The sequence below is a fragment of the Dendrobates tinctorius genome, unplaced genomic scaffold, assembly GCF_039654945.1.
Source record: "Dendrobates tinctorius isolate UK_male_01 unplaced genomic scaffold, ASM3965494v1 ptg000162l, whole genome shotgun sequence".
Lineage (NCBI taxonomy): Eukaryota > Metazoa > Chordata > Amphibia > Anura > Dendrobatidae > Dendrobates > Dendrobates tinctorius.
The window spans coordinates 49,663,610-49,686,048 of NW_027361829.1; the positions used below are offsets into that span (position 1 = coordinate 49,663,610).

Genomic DNA, 22,439 nt, shown 5'->3' on the forward strand with positions numbered 1-22,439 from the left:
GCTATGCTGTAATGTCTATTGTCTGTAGAAGTCCCCTCTATAATGTAAAGTGCTGCGGAATATGTTGGCGCTATAGAAATCAAATTCTTATAATTATTTAATGGGTTGTGTAAAGAAATGTCAGCACATCTTCTTAATCCGTGAATTGCATCCCATAATTGCTTTCTATCTCACCTAGAAAATATCTTCATGTGGATTATACAGTTAGGTCCATATATATTTGGACAGAGACAACGTTTTTCTAATTTTGGTCCTAGACATTACCACAATGAATTTTAAAGAAAACAATTCAGATGCAGTTGAAGGTCAGACTTTCAGCTTTCATTTGAGGGTATCCACATTAAAATTGGATGAAGGGTTTAGGAGTTACAGCTCCTTAACATGTGCCACCCTGTTTTTAAAGGGACCAAAAGTAATTGGACAATTGACTCCAAGGCTATTTCATGGACAGGTGTGGGCAATCCCTTCATTATGTCATTCTCAATTAAGCACATAAAAGGCCGGGAGTTAATTTGAGGTGTGGTGCTTGCATTTGGAAGGTTTTCCTGTGAAGGAAAGATGCGGTTAAAGGAGCTGTCCTTGCAGGTGAAACAAGCCATCCTTAAGCTGCAAAAACAGAAAAAACCCATCCAAGAAATTACTACATCAGGAGTGGCAAAATCTACAGTTTGGTACATCCTGAGAAAGAAAGAAAGCACTGGTGAACTCATCAATGCTAAAAGACCTGGGTGCCCACGGAAGACAACAGTGGTGGATGATCACAGAATAATCTCCATGCTGAAGAGAAACCCCTTCACAACAGCCAACCAAGTGAACAACACTCTCCAGGAAGTAGGCGTATCTATATCCAAATCTACCATAAAGAGAAGACTGCATGAAAGTAAATACAGAGGGTTCACTGCATGGTGCAAGCCACTCATAAGCATCAAGAATCAAAAGGCTAGACTGGACTTTGCTAAAAAAAATCTAAATAAGCCAGCACAGTTCTGGAAGAACATTCATTGGACAGATGAAACCAAGATCAACCTCTACCAGAATGATGGAAAGAGAAAAGTATGGCGAAGGCGTGGTACAGCTCATGATCCAAAGCATACCACATAATGTGTAAAACATGGCAGAGGCAGTGTGATGGCTTGGGCATGCATGACTGCCAGTGGCACTGGGTCACTAGTGTTTATTGATGATGTGACACAGGACAGAAGCAGCCGAATGAATTCTGAGGTATTCAGAGCCATACTGTGTGCTTAGATCTGGCCAAATGCAGCCAAACTGATTGGTCGTCGTTTCATACTACAGATGGACAATGACCCAAAACATAAAGCCAAAGCAAACCAGGAGTTTATTAAAGCATAGAAGTGGAATATTCTTGAATGGGGAAGTCAGTCACCTGATCTCAACCCAATTGAGCATGCATTTCACTTGTTAGAGACTAAACTTCAGACAGAAAGGCCCACAAACAAACAGCAACTGAAAACCACCGCAGTAAAGGCCTGGCAGAGCATCAAAAAGGAGGAAACACAGCGTCTGGTGATGTCCATGAGTTCAAGACTTCAGGCAGTCATTGCCAACAAAGGGTTTTCAACCAAGTACTAGAAATGAACATTTTATTTACAATTATTTAATCTGTCCAATTACTTTTGGTCCCTTTAAAAACAGGGTGGCACATGTTAAGGAGCTGAAACTCCTAAACCCTTCATCCAATTTTAATGTGGATACCCTCAAATGAAAGCTGAAAGTCTGAACTTCAACTGCATCTGAATTGTTTTGCTTAAAATTCATTGTGGTAATGGTTGACTATGGGGTGGAGGATGTGTGATGGGTATATGGGCACTGGACTGTGTGATGGAGGATATGTATGACGGGTATATGGGCATGGGCCTATGGGATGGTGGATATGTATGACGGGTATATGGGCACGGGACTATGGGATGGAGGATGTGTGATCGTTATATATGGGCACTGGACTATGGGATGGAGGATATGTATGACGAGTATATGGGCACGGGACTATGGGATGGAGAATATGTATGACAGGTATATGGGCACGGGACTATAGGATGGAGGATGTGTGATGGGTATATGGGCACTGGACTATGGGATGGAGGATATGTATGACGGGTATATGGGCACGGGACTGTGGGATGGAAGATATGTATGGTGGGTATATGGGCATGGGACTATGGGATGGAGAATAAGTATGATGGGTATATGGGCATGGGACTATGGGATGGAGAATATGTATGATGGGTATATGGGCATGGGACTATGGGATGGAGAATATGTATGATGGGTATATGGGCACAGGCCTATGGGATGGAGGATATGTATGATGGGTATATGGGCATGGGCCTATGGGATGGTGGATATGTATGATGGGTATATGGGCACGGGACTATGGGATGGAGGATAATTATAATTTGTTATAACTAACCACAGTTAGTTACTATGCCCAGGCAGCGCCGGGCTCTTCAGCTAGTATATATATATATATATATATATATATATATACATACACATACAGCTGGGGCTGATGTTTATAGCCTGGGAAGGGGGTAATACCCAGGTAGCTTCAAAGGCTATTAATATCAGCTCACAGCTGTATACTAAGCCTTTACTGGTTATTAAAATGGGGAACTCCCCCAAAAAGATGTGGGGTCCCCCCTATAATTAATAACCAGGAAAGGCTAGGCAGACAGTTGCGGGCTAATATTAATAGGTTAGGAAGGGGCCATGGATATTGGCCCCCTCCCAGACTAAAAACATCAGCTCTCAGCCATCCCAGAAAAGGTGCATCCATAAGATGCAGGAAATCTGGTGCTTAGCCTCGCTCTTCTTACTTGACCAGGTGTGTTGGAAAATAGGGTGATAGTTGGTGGGTTGATGTCAGCTTTGTATTGTCAAGGTAGTAATAGAGAGATGTCTATTGGACATCCCCATTACTAACCCCATAGTCATTTTGTAAATACAAAACATCCTGAATAAAGTCCTCTATTTAAAATAATGACAGACTTCTTTATTGAACAAAACAACACTTATACTCACCTTTATGCCGAATCCATTGAAGCTCATGTCCCTTGCAAAAAAATTAAGATTAATTTGTATAGCTGCTCTGATCCACAGCCTCAATCCAAAGGGGAGCTGTCTAAAATATTGGGCCAGAGTAAGACAGAAGGACTCCTCAACTTCTTATGTCACACAAACGTTGCTGTCTCTTCTGGCATTGATTTTGGATGCCCTCTTTCGTCGGGAACGTGCAAGGATGATGGGCGGCTGTGTTGAAGTACCAATGTTGTGGCTTGTAGTTGTGTCTAGGGCCTCCTCTTCGTCATGTCCACTAGCTCCTGCTTCTATTTCAGAATCCCACCAACTGGTCCAGCCAACTCCTCCATTGTCTGGTAACTGAAGACACTGAAAAGCAAAGTAGAAGATAATTGTTTAAAAATAAACATCAGTCAATAATAGTGTATGCCATAAAATGTATAGTTTTTTTTTAAGCGCATTGCTAGTATGGTGTGCAATTATGTTAACAGTGATTTTTATATGGTTTTTGAAGAATGTAAATATAAAGGAAATATATTATTGCCGCTACACATAACACATATATTACGAGAAACATAATGTAACATTTATATTTTTTGGAATGCTTACTTATATCATCCTTAACTTTTTTTGAGCTGCTGTTAAAATGTGCAAACTTGTCGCTGCAAATCTGGGTCCAGGATGCATGGTGCTGACTCAGGTCTGCTTAGCCTGCTTCCCTGCTGTCGCACAATTTCGGATGCTGATGCACAAGAACTATCAGTAGCTCTACATTAATGTTTTGTGTGACATATTCCTGGTTTCTGTGGAGGCGTGTTTTTTTAACATTTTCCATTTATAACATCCTTTGTGTCAAATTATGAGCTTCTTGGGTTGTCCTAATGAAATTTCCTGCCTTTGGATACATGTGTGCGTTTTTTACAGACACAAATGGTCCCAGTGCCATGCAATTTTTTTTATTCGCACCCATTGACTTGCATTGGCAAGTCTTGTTTGATAGACGAGGACAAATCGCAGCATGCTGTGATTTTTTTTCTCAGTCCGATCTGGGAATCATAGATGAACATTGGTCAGAGTACAATCTGATTTTTTATCAGATTGCACTTGTCCGTTTTTCTCACAGATGAGTATGGGTCCTAATAGAAACACATCACCACTTCTGAAGTTCTGATCTGATCCTGGTTTTGGCTTTCAAATACTGAGGTAAAATGATGACCAAATACTGAATACAACCAGTATAGCTGATCCAATAAAGTAGGACCAAATAAAAAAGGATGGAAAGGTGAAGAGGATGAAAGACTGACACAGACCTACTTTCTTACTGTAGTTCTATAGCCTAAAGTTTAAGGACTTTAAAGGGTTTGCCCACAAACAGATGTCACTTTAATCATTAAATCTTGAAATAAAGCTAAGTTACACAATTGGATGTCTTAAAAAAATGTTCTTGTGCTGAGATAATATTATAAATGTGCCCCTGTTTAACGACTGTGTCTGACAATGCAGGAACACAGTCATAACGTACAATATCTACCGGGCACAAGAATAGGCCAGCCCCCAAAACAGACATCACTGATTATGTCACGCTTCATGGCGGTGACGAACATGTCAGGGGCTGGGCTAGTGTCTGTTCTGCCTGCTTGTCATGTTCTTTCCTTTTCAATGCACACTGACAGTATCACTTCTCTTTAAATATGGTGTGGGATTGTAATGCCTGTGCTCATTCAAACGAAAATAGTGCAGGGAGCATATACTGAGCATACATTGGAATTGACAACGTACACAAACTTAGTGGAGCAGGGACTAATCCTGAAACAGATGTCACTAATGATGTTTCGTTTCAGCGTGTTGAGCCCTATTGATGTCCTGGTTTAGAAACCCCTGTGCATGGCAGGATACTCATACGAAAGGTATTCAGAGGTAAAAAGAAAAAAAAAGAGTAAATTGGGGTAGAGAGGAAATGGTAATGAATTTTATATGAATTATAGTAGAAAAGTGGCTAGATTATAAATCCCTTCTTGACCTCACGATTTTCCATTTTTGCATTTTCATTTATTGCTCCCCTTCTTCCCAAAGTCATAAAATTTTTATTTTTCCATCAATATGTCCATGTGAGGGCTTGATTATTTCGAAGGCACAATTGGTTTTATATAGTTTACTGGAAAACAGGAAAAAAATTTCAAGTGCAATGAAATTATAAAAAAGTGCAATTTCACAATTTTTTTTTATTTTACCATGTTCATAAAATGCTAAAACTGAACTTCCACTATGATACTCCAGGTCATTATGAGTTTGCAGATATCAAATACTGTATGTATAGATTATTTTTTATTTAAGTGGTGAAAAAAATGCAAACTTTGTAAGAAAAAAAAGTCACCATTTTCCAAGACCTGTAGCGTTTCCATTTTTCAGTATCTGGGGTTGGGTGAGGGCTTATTTGTGTGTATGGAGGCGTGCAGATCTCCTGGATTGAATGACTTTGCTAAAGGATTAAGAAGCTGGAATTTAAGGCAGGCTAACCCGCACTATTGTGTGGACTTGTTACTTTATGGCTTATTTTGTGCCCGACAAAGACTGTATTTAAGTTTTCCTGTGATGTGGTTTATGAGGACTGAAATAAACCAACCAGACTGTAAACAGAAACAGTTCCTGTGATACCTCTAAACACACCAAAATTAGAAGGATTGTAACAGCGCCAAAACAAAAAAGCGATATAAATGTGGTATCGCTGTAATTATACTGACCCAAAGAAAGAATAACATTGTATTATCACTTTTACCACATTGGGAACAGCTTAAAAAAATAAAAGCAATTCCTGAATTGCTGGTTTTTGTTCATTATGCCTCCCAAAAATCAGAATACAAAGCAATCAAAAAATGTTATATGACGAAAATAGTAACAATAATAAATTCAACTCGTCCGGCAAAAAACAAGTGTTCACATGACTCAGTCGGCAGAAATATAGAACAATTATAGCTCTCAAAATATGGCTATGCAAAAGCGTCTTTTAGCATGTGATAGCAGCCAAACATAAAGAAATCTATATAAATTTGGTATCAGAAAATAAAGTTGTCTAATCACTTATACCGCAAAAGAAACGGTTTAAAGAATAAATAAAACCAATTCTTCATCTACTGTTGATTTGTTCATTCTGCCTCTGAAAGATCGCAGTAAGGCTTGGTTCACATTTATCCTGCACTCTACACTGATCGCTTACATCTGGGTTTCTGTGTAAATCTCTGAAATATGTGATTTAAAATGAAATCCCCCACAGAAGATTCCCTAAAATGAGGGAAATGGGGACACTGTGAACGCCGTCTGGCCTATGATCAAGCTCTGTCCGTTTTTTTAAGCGTGCATAAAAGCGCATTTGGCCACTGTTTTGTGCACCTCTGAAAAGGATACCGCTGAACAGAGGCCAGATGATGTCCAGAACAGCTCCGCTGCCTCATTATCGTAAATGGATTTCTCAGCGGTTTTATCTGAATCATGTCATTTTGAGATTTAGAATTTAGAAACTTTGATATAAGTGCTCAGCATAGAGCACAGGATAAATGTCATCCCAAATGTTATGCATAGTGTTCCCAATAAAAGCTTTAACTGAATCAATAAAAAAAGCAAGTCCCCACTCCAGTCCGTAATCTGTCAATGGAAATACAGGGGGTTTCCATGTTACTGGAAGCACAAAGGCTCTGGAAAAGCGAAATTGCTCCTTACCCCCCAAAAGTAATCCATCAAATTGTGTCCTCACAAATCCAAATGCCCCCTCCCTTCTGGGCCCCACAGTGGGCATAAACCACAGTTCCCATTCACATTTGGAATTAGGGTTAGGGCGAATTAGGATTGGGGTTAGAATTCGGATTAGGGATTAGGGTTGGGATTAGGGTTAGTGTTGGGATTAGGGTTAGGGGTGTGTTGGGTTAGGGTTGGAGCAAGAATTGAGGGGTTTCCACTATTTACCAACTTTGGGGTCTAATTTCTCCTGTTACCCTTGTGAAAATAAAAAAATTGGGGGCTAAAAAAAATCACTTTTGTAGAAAAAAAAGACTTTTTATTTTCACGGTTCTGCGTTATAAACTTCTGTGAAGCACTTGGGGGGGTTCAAAGTGCTCACCACACATCTAGATCAGCTCCTTAGGGGGTCTAGTTTCCAAAATGTCACTTGTGGGGGGTTTATACTGTTTAGGCACATCAGGGGCTCTGCAAACGCAACATGACTCCCACAGAACTTTCCAGCAAAGTCTGCATTCCAAAATGGCGCTCCTTCCCTTCCGAGATCTCCCATGCGCCCAAACAGTGGTCCCCCCACATATGGGGTATCAGAGTACTCAGGACAAATTGTACAACAACTTTTGTGGTCCAATTTCTCCTGTTACCCTTAGGAAAATAAAAAATAGCAAGCTGAAAAATCATTTTTGAGTAAAAAAAATGATTTTTTATATTTACGGCTCTGCGTTTATAAACTTCTGTGAAGCACTTGGGGGGTTCAAAGTGCTCACCACATATCTAGATAAGCTCCTTCGGGGATCTAGTTTCCAAAATGGGGTCACTTGTGGGGGGTTTATACTGTTTAGGCACATCAGGGGCTCTGCAAATGCAACATGACACCCACAGAACATTCCATCAAAGTCTGCATTCCAAAATGGCGCTCCTTCCCTTCTGAGCTTTCCCATGCGCCCAAACAGTGATTCCCCCCCACATGTGGGGTGTCAGCGTACTCAGGACAAATTGCACAACAACATTTGTGGTCCAATTTCTCCTGTTACCCTTAGGAAAATAAAAAATAGCGGGCTAAAAAATTATTTTTGAGGAAAAAAAAAAGATTTTAAATTTTTATGGCTCTGCGTCTATAAACTTCTGTGAAGCACTTGGGGATTCAAAGTGCTCACCACATATCTAGATAAGCTCCTCCAGGGTTCTAGTTTCCAAAATGAGGTCACTTGTGGGGGGTTTATACTGTTTAGGCACATCAGTGGCTCTGCAAATGCAACATGACGCCCGCAGGCCATTCCATCAAAGTCTGCATTCCAAAATGGCGCTCCTTCCCTTTCGAGCTTTCCCATGCACCCAAACAGTGGTTCCCCCCCACATATGGGGTATCATCGTACTCAGGACAAATTGCACAACAACTTTTGTGGTCCAACTTCTCCTGTTACCCTTGATAAAATAAGACATAGCAGGCTAAAAAATCATTTTTGAGGAAAAAAAAAGTGATTTTTTTATGTTCATTGCTCAGCATTATAAACTTCTGTGAAGCACTTGGGGGTTAAAAGTGCTCACCACATATCTAGATAAGCTCCTTCAGGGGTCTAGTTTCCAAAATGGTGTCACTTGTGGTTTTTTTCACTCTTTAGGCACATCAGGGGCTCTCCAAAAGCGACATGGTGTCCAATCTCAATTCCAGCCAATTCTGCATTGAAAAAGTCAAACGGTACTCCTTCCCTTCTGAGCTCTGCCGTGCGCCCAAACAGTGGTTTACCCCCACATATGGGGTATCAGCGTACTCAGGACAAATTGCACAACAACTGTGGGGGCATGATTTCTCCTGTTACCCTTTTAAAAATAAAAATTTGGGGGCGAAAATATCATTTTGTGGAAAAAAAATGATTTTTTAATTTTCACGGCTCTACGTTATAAACTTCTGTGAAGCACTTGAAGGTTCAAAGTGCTCACCACACATCTAGATAAGTTCCTTAAGGAGTCTAGTTTCCAAAATGGAGTCAGTTGTTGGGGGTTTCCACTGTTTAGGAACATTAGGGGCTCTCCGAATGCAACATGGCATCCGATCTCAATTGCAGCCAATTCTGCGTTGAAAAAGTCAAATGGCGCTCCTTCCCTTGCAAGCTCTGTCGTGCACTGAAAAAGTGTTTTACCCCCACATATGGGGTATTGGCGTATTCAGGAGAAATTGCACAGCAAATTTTGTGGTTTATTTTCTCTTTGACCACTTGTGAAAATAAAAAGAATTGGTTCTGAATTAAATTTTTTGGAAAAAAAAGTTACATGTTAATTTTTTCCTTCCACATTTCTTTAGTTCCTGTGAAGCACGTAAAGGGTTAATAAACTTCATGAATGTGGTTTTGAGCACCTTGAGGGGTCTAGTTTTTAGAATGGTGTCACTTTTGGGTATTTTCTGTCATGTACACCCCTCAAAATGACTTTAAATATGATGTGGTCCCTAAAAAAAATGGTTTTGTAAATTTTGTTGTAAAAATGAGAAATTGCTTGTCAACTTTTAACCCTTATAACTTCCTAGCAAAAAAAAATTTTGTTTCCAAAATTGTGCTGATGTAAAGTAGACATGTGGGAAATGTTATTTATTAAGAAATTTATGTGACACATCTCTCTGATTTAAGGGCATAAAAATTTAAAGTTTTAAAATTTCAAAGTTTTCAAAATTTTCGCCATATTTCCATTTTTTTCATAAACACAAGACATATCGAAGAAATTTTACAACTAACATTAAGTACAATATGTCACGAAAAAACAGTCTCAGAATCAGTGGGATCTGTTAAAGCGTTCCAGAGTTATAACCTCATAAAGTGACAGTGGTCAGAATTGTAAAAATTGGCCTGGTCATTTAGCTGTAATATGGCTCTGTCAGGGGTTAAACCTGTAGATAAATTCAGGGAGGGCTGCAACTTCCAAAATGGGGTCACTTGAGAGTGGATTCTGTTCTTCTGGCACTTAGGGGCTCTGTGTGTGGAGTCCGCAAACTATTCTGCTATAATTTATTCTCCAAGAGTTAAATAGCTCTCCTCATTCCAAATCACGGCGTGTGGTTAAGAAGTACTGTACAGACACATAAGGGGTAATGTCACATTCTGCAGAAATTGTGTGATAAATTTGGTGGCAATTTCACACATTTCACCATGTAAAATCTTGAACTAAAACAAAATTTTTATGGTAAAAATATAATTTTTTTTTGCCGCTAGTGATTAGCGAACATGCTCAGATAATGTATTCTCCAAGCATGCTTGGATATTTTCTGAGTATTTTGGGTGTGTTCAGATAATATATTCGAGTCCCTGCAGCTGCATGTTTTGCGGCAGTAGACAGCTGCAACACATTTGGAGATTGTCAAATAACAGGCAATCCCTGCATGTGTTGTGGCTGTCTATCGCCGCAAAATATGCAGCTGCAGGGACTCGAATATATTATCTGAGCATGCCCAAGATATTTGGAAAACAGATAACCCTTTATCCGAGCACGTTCACTCATCACTATTCACTGCTCAATGTTATAAAATTCTGTGAAACACATGTGGTATCAATATGATCACTGCACCCATAGATGATTTTATTGAGAGGTGTATTTTGTAAAATAGGGTCAGTTATGGGAGGTTCTGCTGTTCTGAAATTTCAGGGGCTCTGCCAATGTGACATGGCACCCTCAAACCATCCCAGCAAAATGTGCACTTTAATATGGCACTACGTCCCTTCTGAGCTTTGCACTGTGCCTCAAAAGTAGTTTTCAACCACAGATGAAGTATTGGTGTACTCAGGAGAAATTGAGTAACATTATGTGGTACCATTTCTCTTATTATCCCTTTTGAAAATTGAAAACTTGAGGTCAATGTACATTTTTGTTGAAAAAGGGCTAATTTTCCTTTGACTCAGCCCGATGTTGTACAATTCTGTGAATCACTTGAGAGTTAAAAATGCTCACTACACAGCTAGATGAATTCCTCAAAGTAGTGTCCAAAGTAAGGTCACTTGGAGGGTTCCTGCTGTTTTGGAATGTCAGGGGCTCTTCAGCTGTGATGTACTATCCACAGTCTATTCCAGACAAAATTGTGCTCCAGAATTTAATTGACGCTCCTTCTCTTTCAAGCCCTGCCATGTGCCGAAACAGTAGTTTTTCCCAACATATGGACTACATTATAGGTGTACTCTGCGGGAAAAGTGTTTTTTGTTTATGCATGCTCACAACCATTAACTTGGTCATTAACTTGGTACATATTGTGGGGATGTGACTCACTTAGGTACAGCGGGAGACAAATAGGAGACAGGTTCTTCAACAGTGCTTGCGGTTTATTCACGTCATAAACGCACAAGGCAGCGTAACACCAAAAAGTAGCCTGTAGCTCAGGCAAAATAACACAAAATGTCCGTGGTAGTAGACTCAGAGCAGGAGTCTCAGCACACATGGGAGGCTTAGTCCTCCCCACATACAGCTCCCTGGTTCAGGAGCAGGCCACATTATAAGGCTGTAGCCACACCCACGAACTCAGCAGCTGACTGGTCACCTGACTGTGACCTCACCACAGGTCCTTCAAACAACAACAATAATAATAATCTGGTACGCTTTACTTATGCCTTACATTATAGAGACAAGCCATTTATGAGGCACATATCTCCCATCGATTACACGACCCTTAGCCCTGCCACATACCTCCCCCCTCTGCCTAAAGCCGTGGGGCTTGGCACTTTCACCTACCAGGCAAGGGATTCTGGAGAGGGCATCGGCATTCCCATGTAGCTTCCCGGCCCTATGCTCTACATGGAAGCTGAAGTCTTGTAGGGCTAAGAACCAGCGGGTGACCCTAGCATTCTTGCCCTTTGTTTCCCTCATCCACCTGAGTGGGGCATGGTCGGATATTAACCTAAACTTCCGTCCCACCAGGTAGTACCGTAATGTGTCCACTGCCCATTTTATGGCCAAACACTCCTTCTCTACAACTGAGTAATTTCTCTCACAAGAAGTCAGCTTCCTACTCAAATAGAGAACAGGATGCTCCTCCCCACGTATCTCTTGGGAGAGGACTGCTCCTACCCCGACATCTGAGGCATCTGTCTGGAGGACAAATTCACGTTTAAAGTCTGGGGCCACCAAAACGGGTTGCTTGCAAAGAGCTCCCTTCATTTCTTGGAAGGCTGACTCTGCTTCTTCGGACCAGCTGACCATTACTGACTTTGTCCCCTTAAGCAGATCAGTTAGAGGGGCAGCCATTGTGGTGAAGTTTGGGATGAACCTCCTCTAATATCCCACAATCCCCAGGAAGGCTTTAACTTGCTTCTTTGACAGAGGTCTCAGCCATGTTTGAATTGCCTCCACTTTATTGATTTGGGGTTTGATCTCGCCACGCCCCACAACATATCCAAGGTGCTTCGCTTCTTCTCTCCCCAAGGCACACATCTTCGGGTTTATTGTAAACCCCGCCTCTCTTTGAGCGTCAAACACTGCTTGGACCTTTTCCAGGTGAGTCTCCCAGTCTGGGGTAAAGATGACGATATCATCCAGATATGCGGCAGCATATCGCTTATGAGGCGCAAGGATTCTATCCATCGCCCTCTGGAAGGTTGCCGGAGCTCCCTGTAGGCCAAACGGCATCCGGACATACTGGAAGCACCCGTCTGGTGTGGAGAATGCCGTCTTCTCCTTGGCTTCCTGTGCCATGGGAATCTGCCAATATCCCTTTGTCAGATCCAAAGTGGTTATGTACCTGGCCGGTCCAAGTCTCTCGATGAGCTCATCAACGCGTGGCATGGGATAAGTGTCGAACTTGGAGACCTCATTCAGCTTTCGGTAATCGTTGCAGAACCTCCATTCACCATCAGGTTTTGGGACCAGGACAATCGGGCTCGACCAGCCGCTCTTGGATTCCTCAATGACCCCTCGCTTCAACATACGCTGCACCTCCTTGGAGATTACCTCTCGCCGGGCCACAGGAATATGATAGGGTTTCACGTTCACCCGCACATGTGGCTCGGTCAGAATTTCGTGCTCCACCACCTTCGTGCACCCCGGCAACTCTGAAAACAGGTCGCTGTTTTTCTGGAGTAACTCCCGGCACTGCTGTTTCTGGGCCTTCGATAGAGTCTCCACTATGGTAACGGCTCCAACCTCCCCTTCTAGGTTGCCCAGCAAGCACGGAGTTACTGCTGGCTCTCTATCTTGCCATGGCTTGATAAGGTTAACATGGTAAACCTGGTATGGGTTCCGTCTTCCGGGTTGGTGGATCTTGTAGTTTACGTCTCCCAGCATCTCCACCACCTCATTTGGCCCTTGCCACTTGGCCAAGAACTTACTTTCCACCGTCGGTATTAGCACGAGAACTCGGTCTCCCGGATTGAACTGCCTCACTCTGGCTGACCGGTTGTAGACCCTGGTCTGAGCCTCTTGTGCCTGGCGGAGATGTTCTTTAACAATGGGCATCACCTTCGCAACCCTCTGCTGCATCAGTGCCACTTGCTCAATGACGCTTCTGTGGGGCGTGACTTCGGCTTCCCAGGTTTCCTTGGCTATATCTAGGAGACCTTGCGGATGCCGGCCGTACAAAAGCTCGAAGGGGGAGAACCCCGTGGAGGCCTGGGGAACTTCACGGATAGAAAATAGTAAATACGGTAAGAGACAATCCCAGTCTCTACCATCTTCCTCTATGACTTTTCTCAGCATGCTCTTCAGGGTCTTGTTAAACCTCTCAACAAGGCCATCTGACTGTGGATGGTACACTGAAGTCCTCAACTGGGAAATTTGCAAGACTCTGCACAATTCTCTCATCACCTTGCTCATAAAACGTGTCCCCTGGTCGGTCAGGATCTCCTTCGGCAAACCCGTCCGGGAAAACACATGGACCAGCTCACGGGCTATACTCTTCGCGGAGGAGTTTCTCAGGGGAATGGCCTCAGGATAGCGTGTGGCATAGTCCAGGATGACTAATATATACTGATGGCCCCGAGCTGATTTAACTAAGGGACCGACCAAGTCCATGGCAATTCTCTCAAATGGCACTTCAATAATGGGCAGTGGCACAAGAGGGTTCCGAAAATGAGATGTGGGGGCAGTTAACTGACATGTCGGGCAGGACCTGCAATAGTTTACTATTTCCCGGTGACACCCAGGCCAATAGTGTAATGGTCAACGTGTGACTGGACACAGCGCCTCCAGCAGGGCGAATTTATGATACACGTGACCCTGGATACAGCGCCTCCAGCAGGGCGAATTTAAATAATACCGGGACGTGCAGCCGGATACACCGCCTCCAGCTGGCGAATTTAAAAAGTACACGTAAAACTGGATACCCCGCCTCCAGCTGGCGAATTTAAATAATAAGGGGAAACACAGGAACAATTACAGTGGTGGGCCCTGTAATAGGAAATAGGGACGTGGAGACCTCCTAAGCTCCCCTGAGGAAGCGTCCCTGCACTCCTTACGTTCCCTATACAGGCTCCGGACCTGTCACCGCACGCGAACCTTATGCCCTGACTCGCCCTGAACCTAGTCCCTCGCTAGGGCATTGGCCGGTGCGGAAACTAATCCCACCACTGCACTAGATCACACATAAGGAAAGTCACAAACAGGGGAAATAGAAAACTTAGCTCTCTCTGTGCAAATGCTCCAGCACAGAGTCCAGCAACCGACTTCAGCCTTCCTCCTGAATAGCTGCCACCAAGTTCAGTAAGCGCTGCAAAGAACTCCCTTCGGTGACTCCTTCAGGACTCAGATTGAGCTGAGCAATCTCTCCAGCTCCTTCCACCACCAAGGTTGGTTGCAAATGAACAACTATCACCAACAATGATTGAATACCCTGAGAATCATTTATAGAGCCTCACACCTGATTTATAATTACAATTAAACCTACCACTAAGGTGCGATACCACTTCCCACCACCGGGCAACTTAAAATGAAAGACACCACGTGCGATAATTTCAATGGCCACCGGGGGCAATCACGTCACACATTGCACTTGACAAAGTAAAAAAAATTCACTTTGTCCAATTTAAAACTGTCAGATCATGACAAATAGAACCTCTGTACAATTCGTTCCTGGGTTTTTTCCACCCCCAGGTGTCCCCCCAAGATGTGTGAATGGGCCATGTCCAACACTTTTCGTCTATAGGGGCCTGGAACTATTAACTGCTCTGCCACCTCCTCCCTTATTTTCGTGACCCGGTACAACAATTCCCCACTCAACATAAAATGGGGAAACCTTGTGTCTGCTCCCGGCTCTTGTGCAACCCCATTAATGACGGTGACATTGTTAAAGGCTTCCCTTAGTGTGGGGTCCTTATGTTGGGCAGTCCCAAAATTCTCCCCGGCCACCCCTAACTCCGGGATGTCAGTTACAGGGGACCCTTCCTCTTCATCCCCCACAAGGACACATAAAGGAAACTCGTCTGTGTCTAGTGGTGGCGATACCTCAGTGGGGTGGATTGGTTCCCTGATCTTGCTAGCACACTCAGAACCCATCCCCCACAGATCCCAAAACAGACAGAAATCCTGGCCAATAATTATGGGATGTAACAAGTCTCAAACAACGCCAACTTCATGCGACTCGGTGCCATGCGCCGTTTCAATCTTCACCCTAGCCATAGGGTAGTCCTTTGCATCGCCATGTATGCACCGAACACCAATCTTTTTACCCGGGAGTATGTTTAGAGGAAAACTGGCCCTCACAAGGGTCACCAAGCTCCCAGAGTCCAGAAGCGCCATTACTGCTCGACCGTTCACCTTCACGGGACACGCTTGTGGCCCCTTGTTAGGTAGCGAGTTCACACTGCAAGCTGGATATGCGTAGTATGAACTATGGCGTCCCATGCTGCAGTCCATCTGCTCGGTGGTCTGGGGACAACGGGCCGCTATATGTCCTGGCCCATGACACTTCCAGCAAATAACACCCGAGGGAACCTTGGGCACCGCCTCCCCTGTCCCTTTTGACCTTGGACGCACCACCCCTTTTTGTGACTCCGCCCCCTGCTGGGACCCCCAATACGGAATGGGCTGCTTTCCCAAGGAACCTTCCATCCCCTGGTATCTCTCGACCAGCCCAACCAGTTCATCAGCATTTTGGGGATCACCCTGGGCAACCAAAGTCTGTAGAGGTCTCGGCAGGGAATGCACAAACCGATCCATCACAACTCGCTCTACCATCTGTGCAGGGGAAGCCGACTCTGGCTGCAGCCATTTCTGGACCAGGTGCAACAGGTCAAACATTTGGGAGCGCGGGGGTTTGTCCCGGTGATAGGCCCAACGATGAACTCTCTGTGCCCTGGAAGTCATTGTTACCCCCAAGCGGGCGAGAATTTCCGCGTTTAATTTGGGACACTCTCTGGCATCTTGTACCGTCAGGTCAAAGTACGCCTTCTGGTGCTCCCCCATTAGGTATGGGGCCAGTACCTCCGCCCACCGCTCTGGCTGAAGTTTTTCCCTCTCAGCCACCCTTTCAAACACCATCAGGAAGGCCTCAACATCATCCTCAGGGGTCATTTTTTGTAATGCGCGTCTTACCTCCTTCTCGACGTCGGTGGCATCAGCCCGACCTGGGGTTGGGGCGCTTGTCCTGCCCTCCTGGATGGCGGTTGCCAGAAGCTGCATCTGCTGCCGTTGTTCCTGCTGGCTCTGCTGGAACTGCTGCCGCTGCTCTTGCTGGCTTTGCTGGATCTGCTGTAACAACAGCTTGTTGGTTTCCTGCTGCAGTGCCTGGGACTGGACCAGGTGTTTCAGCAGGTCCTCCATGATTCCAGGCAGTGCTTGTTGCCCCGCTGCAAACTTCACCCAGGACATGCAGCAACTGTCTCAAGTCTCTGCTGGGACCACTGCCCGCACGTGTACCACCAATTGTTGGGATGTGACTCGCTTAGGTACAGCGGGAGACAAATAGGAGACAGGTTCTTCAACAGTGCTTGCGGTTTATTCACGTCATAAACGCACAAGGCAGCGTAACACCAAAAAGTAGCCTATAGCTCAGGCAAAATAACACAAAATGTCCGTGGTAGTAGACTCAGAGCAGGAGTCTCAGCACACATGGGAGGCTTAGTCCTCCCCACATACAGCTCCCTGGTTCAGGAGCAGACCACATTATAAGGCTGTAGCCACACCCACGAACTCAGCAGCTGACTGGTCACCTGACTGTGACCTCACCACAGGTCCTTCAAACAACAACAATAATAATAATCTGGTACGCTTTACTTATGCCTTACACTATAGAGACAAGCCATTTATGGGGCACATATCTCCCATCGATTACACGACCCTTAGCCCTGTCACAATATATATATATATATATATATTAGATGGAGGGTGGTAATGTCACGATGGGGGCAGGCTTTGCAGTGTTGAGAATTTCTCCCCCCATGTGCAGCGTCTTTAAATGTTTGATGTGTAACACCATTTATGGATTTAATGCTCTCTTGTTCATGGAGAAACCCCTTTAATGTGACCGGCTTCTTCAGCCTGTAGACATGTTGCGCATCTGCCGGAATTCGTGCAGGCGCAGTAAATCAGCCCACCACCATCTTTGTGTAGACAGATAGCGGCAGTCACATTAAAACTGGGCATGCGCTCCTCCTTTACAAAGATTGCGGCGGTTAGTGAATCATTCGGCTGATCCCGGCGGCGTGTTTGAGATGGTGTTCTGCTGTTGGTACCGCGCAAGAGGCTGCATACGGCGTATACAGTGTGCGTGTATGTGTGGTGCATATAGCATATACAGTATGTGTTTGTGTGTGTGTGGCGCATATGGCGTATACACTGTGTGTGTGGTGCAATGGTGTTCCACTGGTGGTACTGTGCAAGAGGCAGGTACCACCAGCAGTTTCCATATTGAGACACCCATCACTTGAGTGTCCCAATATGGCGGTCGGTAAACGTCCACTGCTTGGAATTCTGGGATCTGGACACTGGATGAAACAGGATGTGAAGACATTACAAGGTAAGTATATATTAGATTGTCATTAATTGTTAATTTATATGTGATCCAGAAACATTTTTTTCCACTTTCAGTTACGACTAGGAACTTGCAACTCTCTGGCACCCCCCTTACCGTCAGGTCAGTGAGGGAACTGCACCTAGGATGAGTAGTCGCCGGAAAGGCTGACTTGTTGCGTGCTGGCTATTGGGCACTCTGCAGTGAGGGCGGTGTGTATATCACCAGTCCCAGGCTGGAAATACATACAGAAACCTCTGATCCGTCACTGCCAGGGTTTCCCAATACCACCAGGGACGCTATGCTGCCACCAGTCCCTCTTTTGACACTAAAGCCTACATCGGGTCAGGAACCAACCCACAGGGTAGCGTGATTTGGTGTAGAGTACATGTCGGTTCGATCATAGAGCAAGTGAAACAAAAATAGTAAATTTATAAGTTTACTCCTGAAAATATAGGCAGTGTTTACAAAACTACAAAAGATATTACAAAAGGAGACAAAATACATCATATACAGACAGTTACAAATAAAAGCTATTAAAATATGAAACTTTCTACATCTCAGTCACTGGTATGACGTGTCGATGAGGGGAGTTCCCGAAGAAAAGATTCAGTCCACAGCATGGATGTTGGCTGTCGTCCTCAAGATTACTGTCCTTTTTTTATTATGTATACCCCTCCTCACATGTAAAGTGCCATGGAATAAATAGCGCTATAATAATAAATAATAAGAATAATATATATATATATTTTATTGAAAAGGATAACCATTATAATAGGACCACACATCCCTTTCCATTTCTAGCTCTTCCTCCTATTCACATATCTCACTTCTTCCCTTCTTCCTCCCTCTCTATTTTTTTTATTAATGTCACTGATTTCTTTAATTGTACTAATGCGATCTTTCTTGCTCAAAAATAAAGAATACATTTAAAAAATGGTTTAGAATGGTGTAAAATAAAAAAAAGATCCCAGACTTAACCTTTCTTTTCTTTTCTTTAATTTTAAGTGGCTGCACAATTCCTTTTATGGTAATTAAAAAGATTTTACTTCATTGCTTGGTATCAAATGGTATTTTTGTATTTAAAAGGAACTATCACCAGGCTTCCCGACACAACCTAGATACAGTGGCTTGTTAAAGTATTCACCCCTTGGCTTTTTACCTATTTTGTTACATTACAATCTGTGTTTAATTATTTTTATAATCTGATCTGTATGTGATGCATCAGCACTAAATAGACAGAGGGTATGTGCACACGCTGCGGATTCTGCTACGGATCCACAGCGGTTTTGGTACCAGTGTACCAGTGGTACCAGGAGGTTTTGGTAGTGGTGTACAGTACCATTATAATCAATGGAAATAGAAATCCGCAGTGCACACGGTGCGGAATTTTCTGCGTGGATTTACTGCGGTTTCAAAACCACAGCATGTCAATTCTTTGTGCAGATTCCACTGCGGTTTGGCACCTGCTCCATGGCAGGTGACAAACCGCAGAGGAAACCCACAGGCTAAACCGCAGAAAATCTGCAGATAAACCACAGGTCTTTTGACCTGTGGTTTTACCTGCGGATTTACACAAATCCGCGAGGAATAATCCGCAGGACAATCAGCAGTGTGTGCACCCACCCTAAGTGACTGAAATGAAGTGAGAAAAATATAGGCATAAATTAAATGTATGCTATCAAATAACTTAAAATTGGCTTGTGCATATGTATTCACCCATTTTGTTATGAAGCCCCTAAAATTTCTAGTGCAAGTATTTGCCTTCATTAGGCTGGTTTCACATTAGCGCTTTTTAAGCGCACGCACGGCCGGGGGTAGCTCCGCCCCCGAGCCGGCTCTCTGCCCGGCGTGCCCGCCCCTTGACGGTGCGCCGTGCGCGCCAAAATCAAAATTTTCGGATTTTGGCGCGCACAGCGCACCGTCAAAAGTGCGCAGCGCAGGTCAAAGCGCAACTAGCGCACGGCCTGCACACGATCTGCGCACCCTATGCTAAAGATAGGGTGCGCCGATCGCAGGCGCCGCTGTGCGCTAGGAGGCGGCGCTACAAGCAAGGGTCGGGCACGCCGGGCAGAGAGCCGGCTCGGGGGCAGAGCTACCCCCGGCCGTGCGTGCGCTTAAAAAGCGCTAATGTGAAACCAGCCTTAATCACATGCTTAGTGAAAGGAAATCCACATGTGTGCAATCTAAATATCAGATGGTCTGTCAGTATATACACACCTTTTCTGAAAGTTCACAGAGGCAGCAACACCATTAAAAGAGAGGCACCACTAACCAAAGAACACCATGAAGACAAAGGAGTTCTCCAAACAAGTCAATGACAAAGTTGTTAAGAAGTCCAAGTCTGGGTTGGGTTATAAAAAAAATCCCAATCTCTAATTGATGCCCTGGAGCATCATCAAATCCATTATCATCAAATGGAAAGAACATGGTACCACAACAAATCTGCCAAGAGAGGGCCGTCCATCAAAACTCTCATACCGGGCAAGGAGGTCGTTAATCAGAGAGAATGCACAGAGATCAAAGGTAACCCTGAGTTCCAAAGTAGAGGCTGGAGTATCTATCCATATGATCACAATACGCTGTACACTCCTTAAAGGTGGCCTTTATGGAAGAGTGAAAAAAGCCTTAACTTACGCACAATAATTGTATGGCTCGTTGTGAGTTTGCCAAAAGGTATGTGGCAGATTCCCCAAATGTGTGGAAGTAGGTGCTGTAGTCACATGAGGCCAAAATTGAACTTTTTGTCCACCAAAGTAAATGCTTTGCCTGGTTCCAAACCAACACAGCTAGTCACTCCAAGAACAGCATCCCCACAATGAAACATGGAGGCAGCATCATGCTGTGGGGATTTTTTTTGGCAGAAGTGACAGGGAAAATGGTCTGAGTCGAGGGGAAGATGGATGGTGCAAAATACACGGATATTCTTAAGCAAACCCTGTTTCAATTTGTCTGTGATTTGAGACAAGGATGTAGATTCAGCTTCCAACAAGACAATAATCCAGTGAGGAAACATGTAAATGTTTTGGAGTGGTTTGATCAAAGCCCAGACCTTAATCTAATTGAGAATCTGTGGACAAACTTGAAGATTGCTGTTCATGAGGGGAAGCCATCTAACTTGAAGGAGCTGGAGCAGTTTTATTTTGATGAATGGGCAAAGATCCCATTGGCAAGGTGTGGAAAGGTCATAGAGAGTTTATCCAAAGCAACTTGCAGCTGCAATTCCCTCAAAAGGAGTCTCTACAAAGTAATGACTTTAGGGGGGTGACTAGTTATGTACAGTGAAGTTGTCAGTTATTTTGTCCTATTTGTTTTTGCTTCACAATAAAAAGAAAACCAAACGTTTGTAATTGTACACATGTTCTTTACATGAACTAAGGCAAACGCCCCCCAAAAAATGAAATTTCAGGTTGTGGGGCAGCAAAACACCAAAAATTCAAAAAGGGTGAATGCTTTTTCAATCCAATGTACTTTAATAAATAGATCAATTAAACCTGATGAGACTGCTGCACTTATTCTGATAACCCATGTCAGAATGGCTATAAAATTATAAAATAATTTGTTGAAATTTACCAGCCAATTATTAAAATGAATATTTTAGGAGTCTGATTCTAGTTGGATTAATAAGGTAAGTACACCAGCCTCATCAGGTCTAAGCGATATTTAACTATGTATGCAGTTTGGATTTTGAAATCTGGTGACAGATCCGCTTTAAGCTGTCACTGAGTTTTAAAAGAAGTAAATGTACTTTAACAATAAGGAATTGTCCAACATATTTGAGTCATTTTCTTTAGGAGGCAATCTTTTACCAGAATATAATTGTTCCTTCAAACCTAACAGAATGTACTAGGAAGAAAGAAGAGAGAAATGTTAGAGGATTACATAACAGGTTTTGGCTCAGCACCCTTGCACATAGACCCTAATCACACTACTTTGTTTCCTGCTTTACTTATCAAAAGGTCACATCAGCTGCCGGTTTGCATACATGGATCTTATTGCTTACCGAAGCTGCAATATTTAACAGATGATTTTTTTTTAAAATAAATGTGCTGCTATCAGAGCTTTCAACAGGCCTACAAAATAAGAATTTTGCCTACATCTAGGATATGCAAAGTGCATTGTGGTCCATGGCCCTTTGACCCCAACTAATCCATATTTCAAAACTATGTTGCTAATAAACGTGATCGTTTAGCTATCTAATAGTTGCAGTTGTTAGATCCAACATATGTTTCATATACGATAGGCAGGAAAAAGTAAAGGCTGCTTCATATCAGATTTTTCAGATCTAAACTTGAGTATTTTTTTCCCCGTAGAACGTTCATGCTATTGTTTTACAAATGTGATGATCATTACAGTACAAAAGGCCTTGAGGAAATCCTCTGGCCATATATGAAACTGCTGATAATTTTGGTTTGCATCTCATATTAAGACAATCAGATTGAATTACAAGGCTCTTTAACCATGTTCTTTGCCTAGGGCTTCAAGCGTTTGCATTTCCGCTGAATATTTTCTGTTTCAATATTGGCTGTCTGGGAATAAATCAGTGTGGTAGTACTTTACATCCTTTCGATTTTTTTCAAAAAGAGAGAATTTAAACCACAATCTTGTGTTTGTTCTTAGGTTCTCAGAAAAAACAACCGCTGAATGGCTTGAGCTCTTTGAAGGAAGTGGTATTCCATATGGGCCAATCAACAGTATAAAGCAAGTATTTTCCGAACCCCAGGTCAGAGATCACTTATTTTGCTTTTATACAAAT

At 43.3% G+C, this 22,439-nt stretch overlaps 1 protein-coding gene across 1 annotated transcript in view; it reads left to right on the forward strand.

Annotated features, from left to right (window-relative positions):
- The window catches only part of SUGCT (succinyl-CoA:glutarate-CoA transferase), a 1,606,806-nt gene that overhangs the window by 683,412 nt on the left and 900,955 nt on the right, over positions 1–22,439 (forward strand). Inside the window, exon 12 of the mRNA XM_073550015.1 lies at positions 22,304–22,406. Coding sequence (XP_073406116.1) covers positions 22,304–22,406 — 103 coding nt within the window. The remainder of the gene's footprint in view (positions 1–22,303; positions 22,407–22,439) is intronic.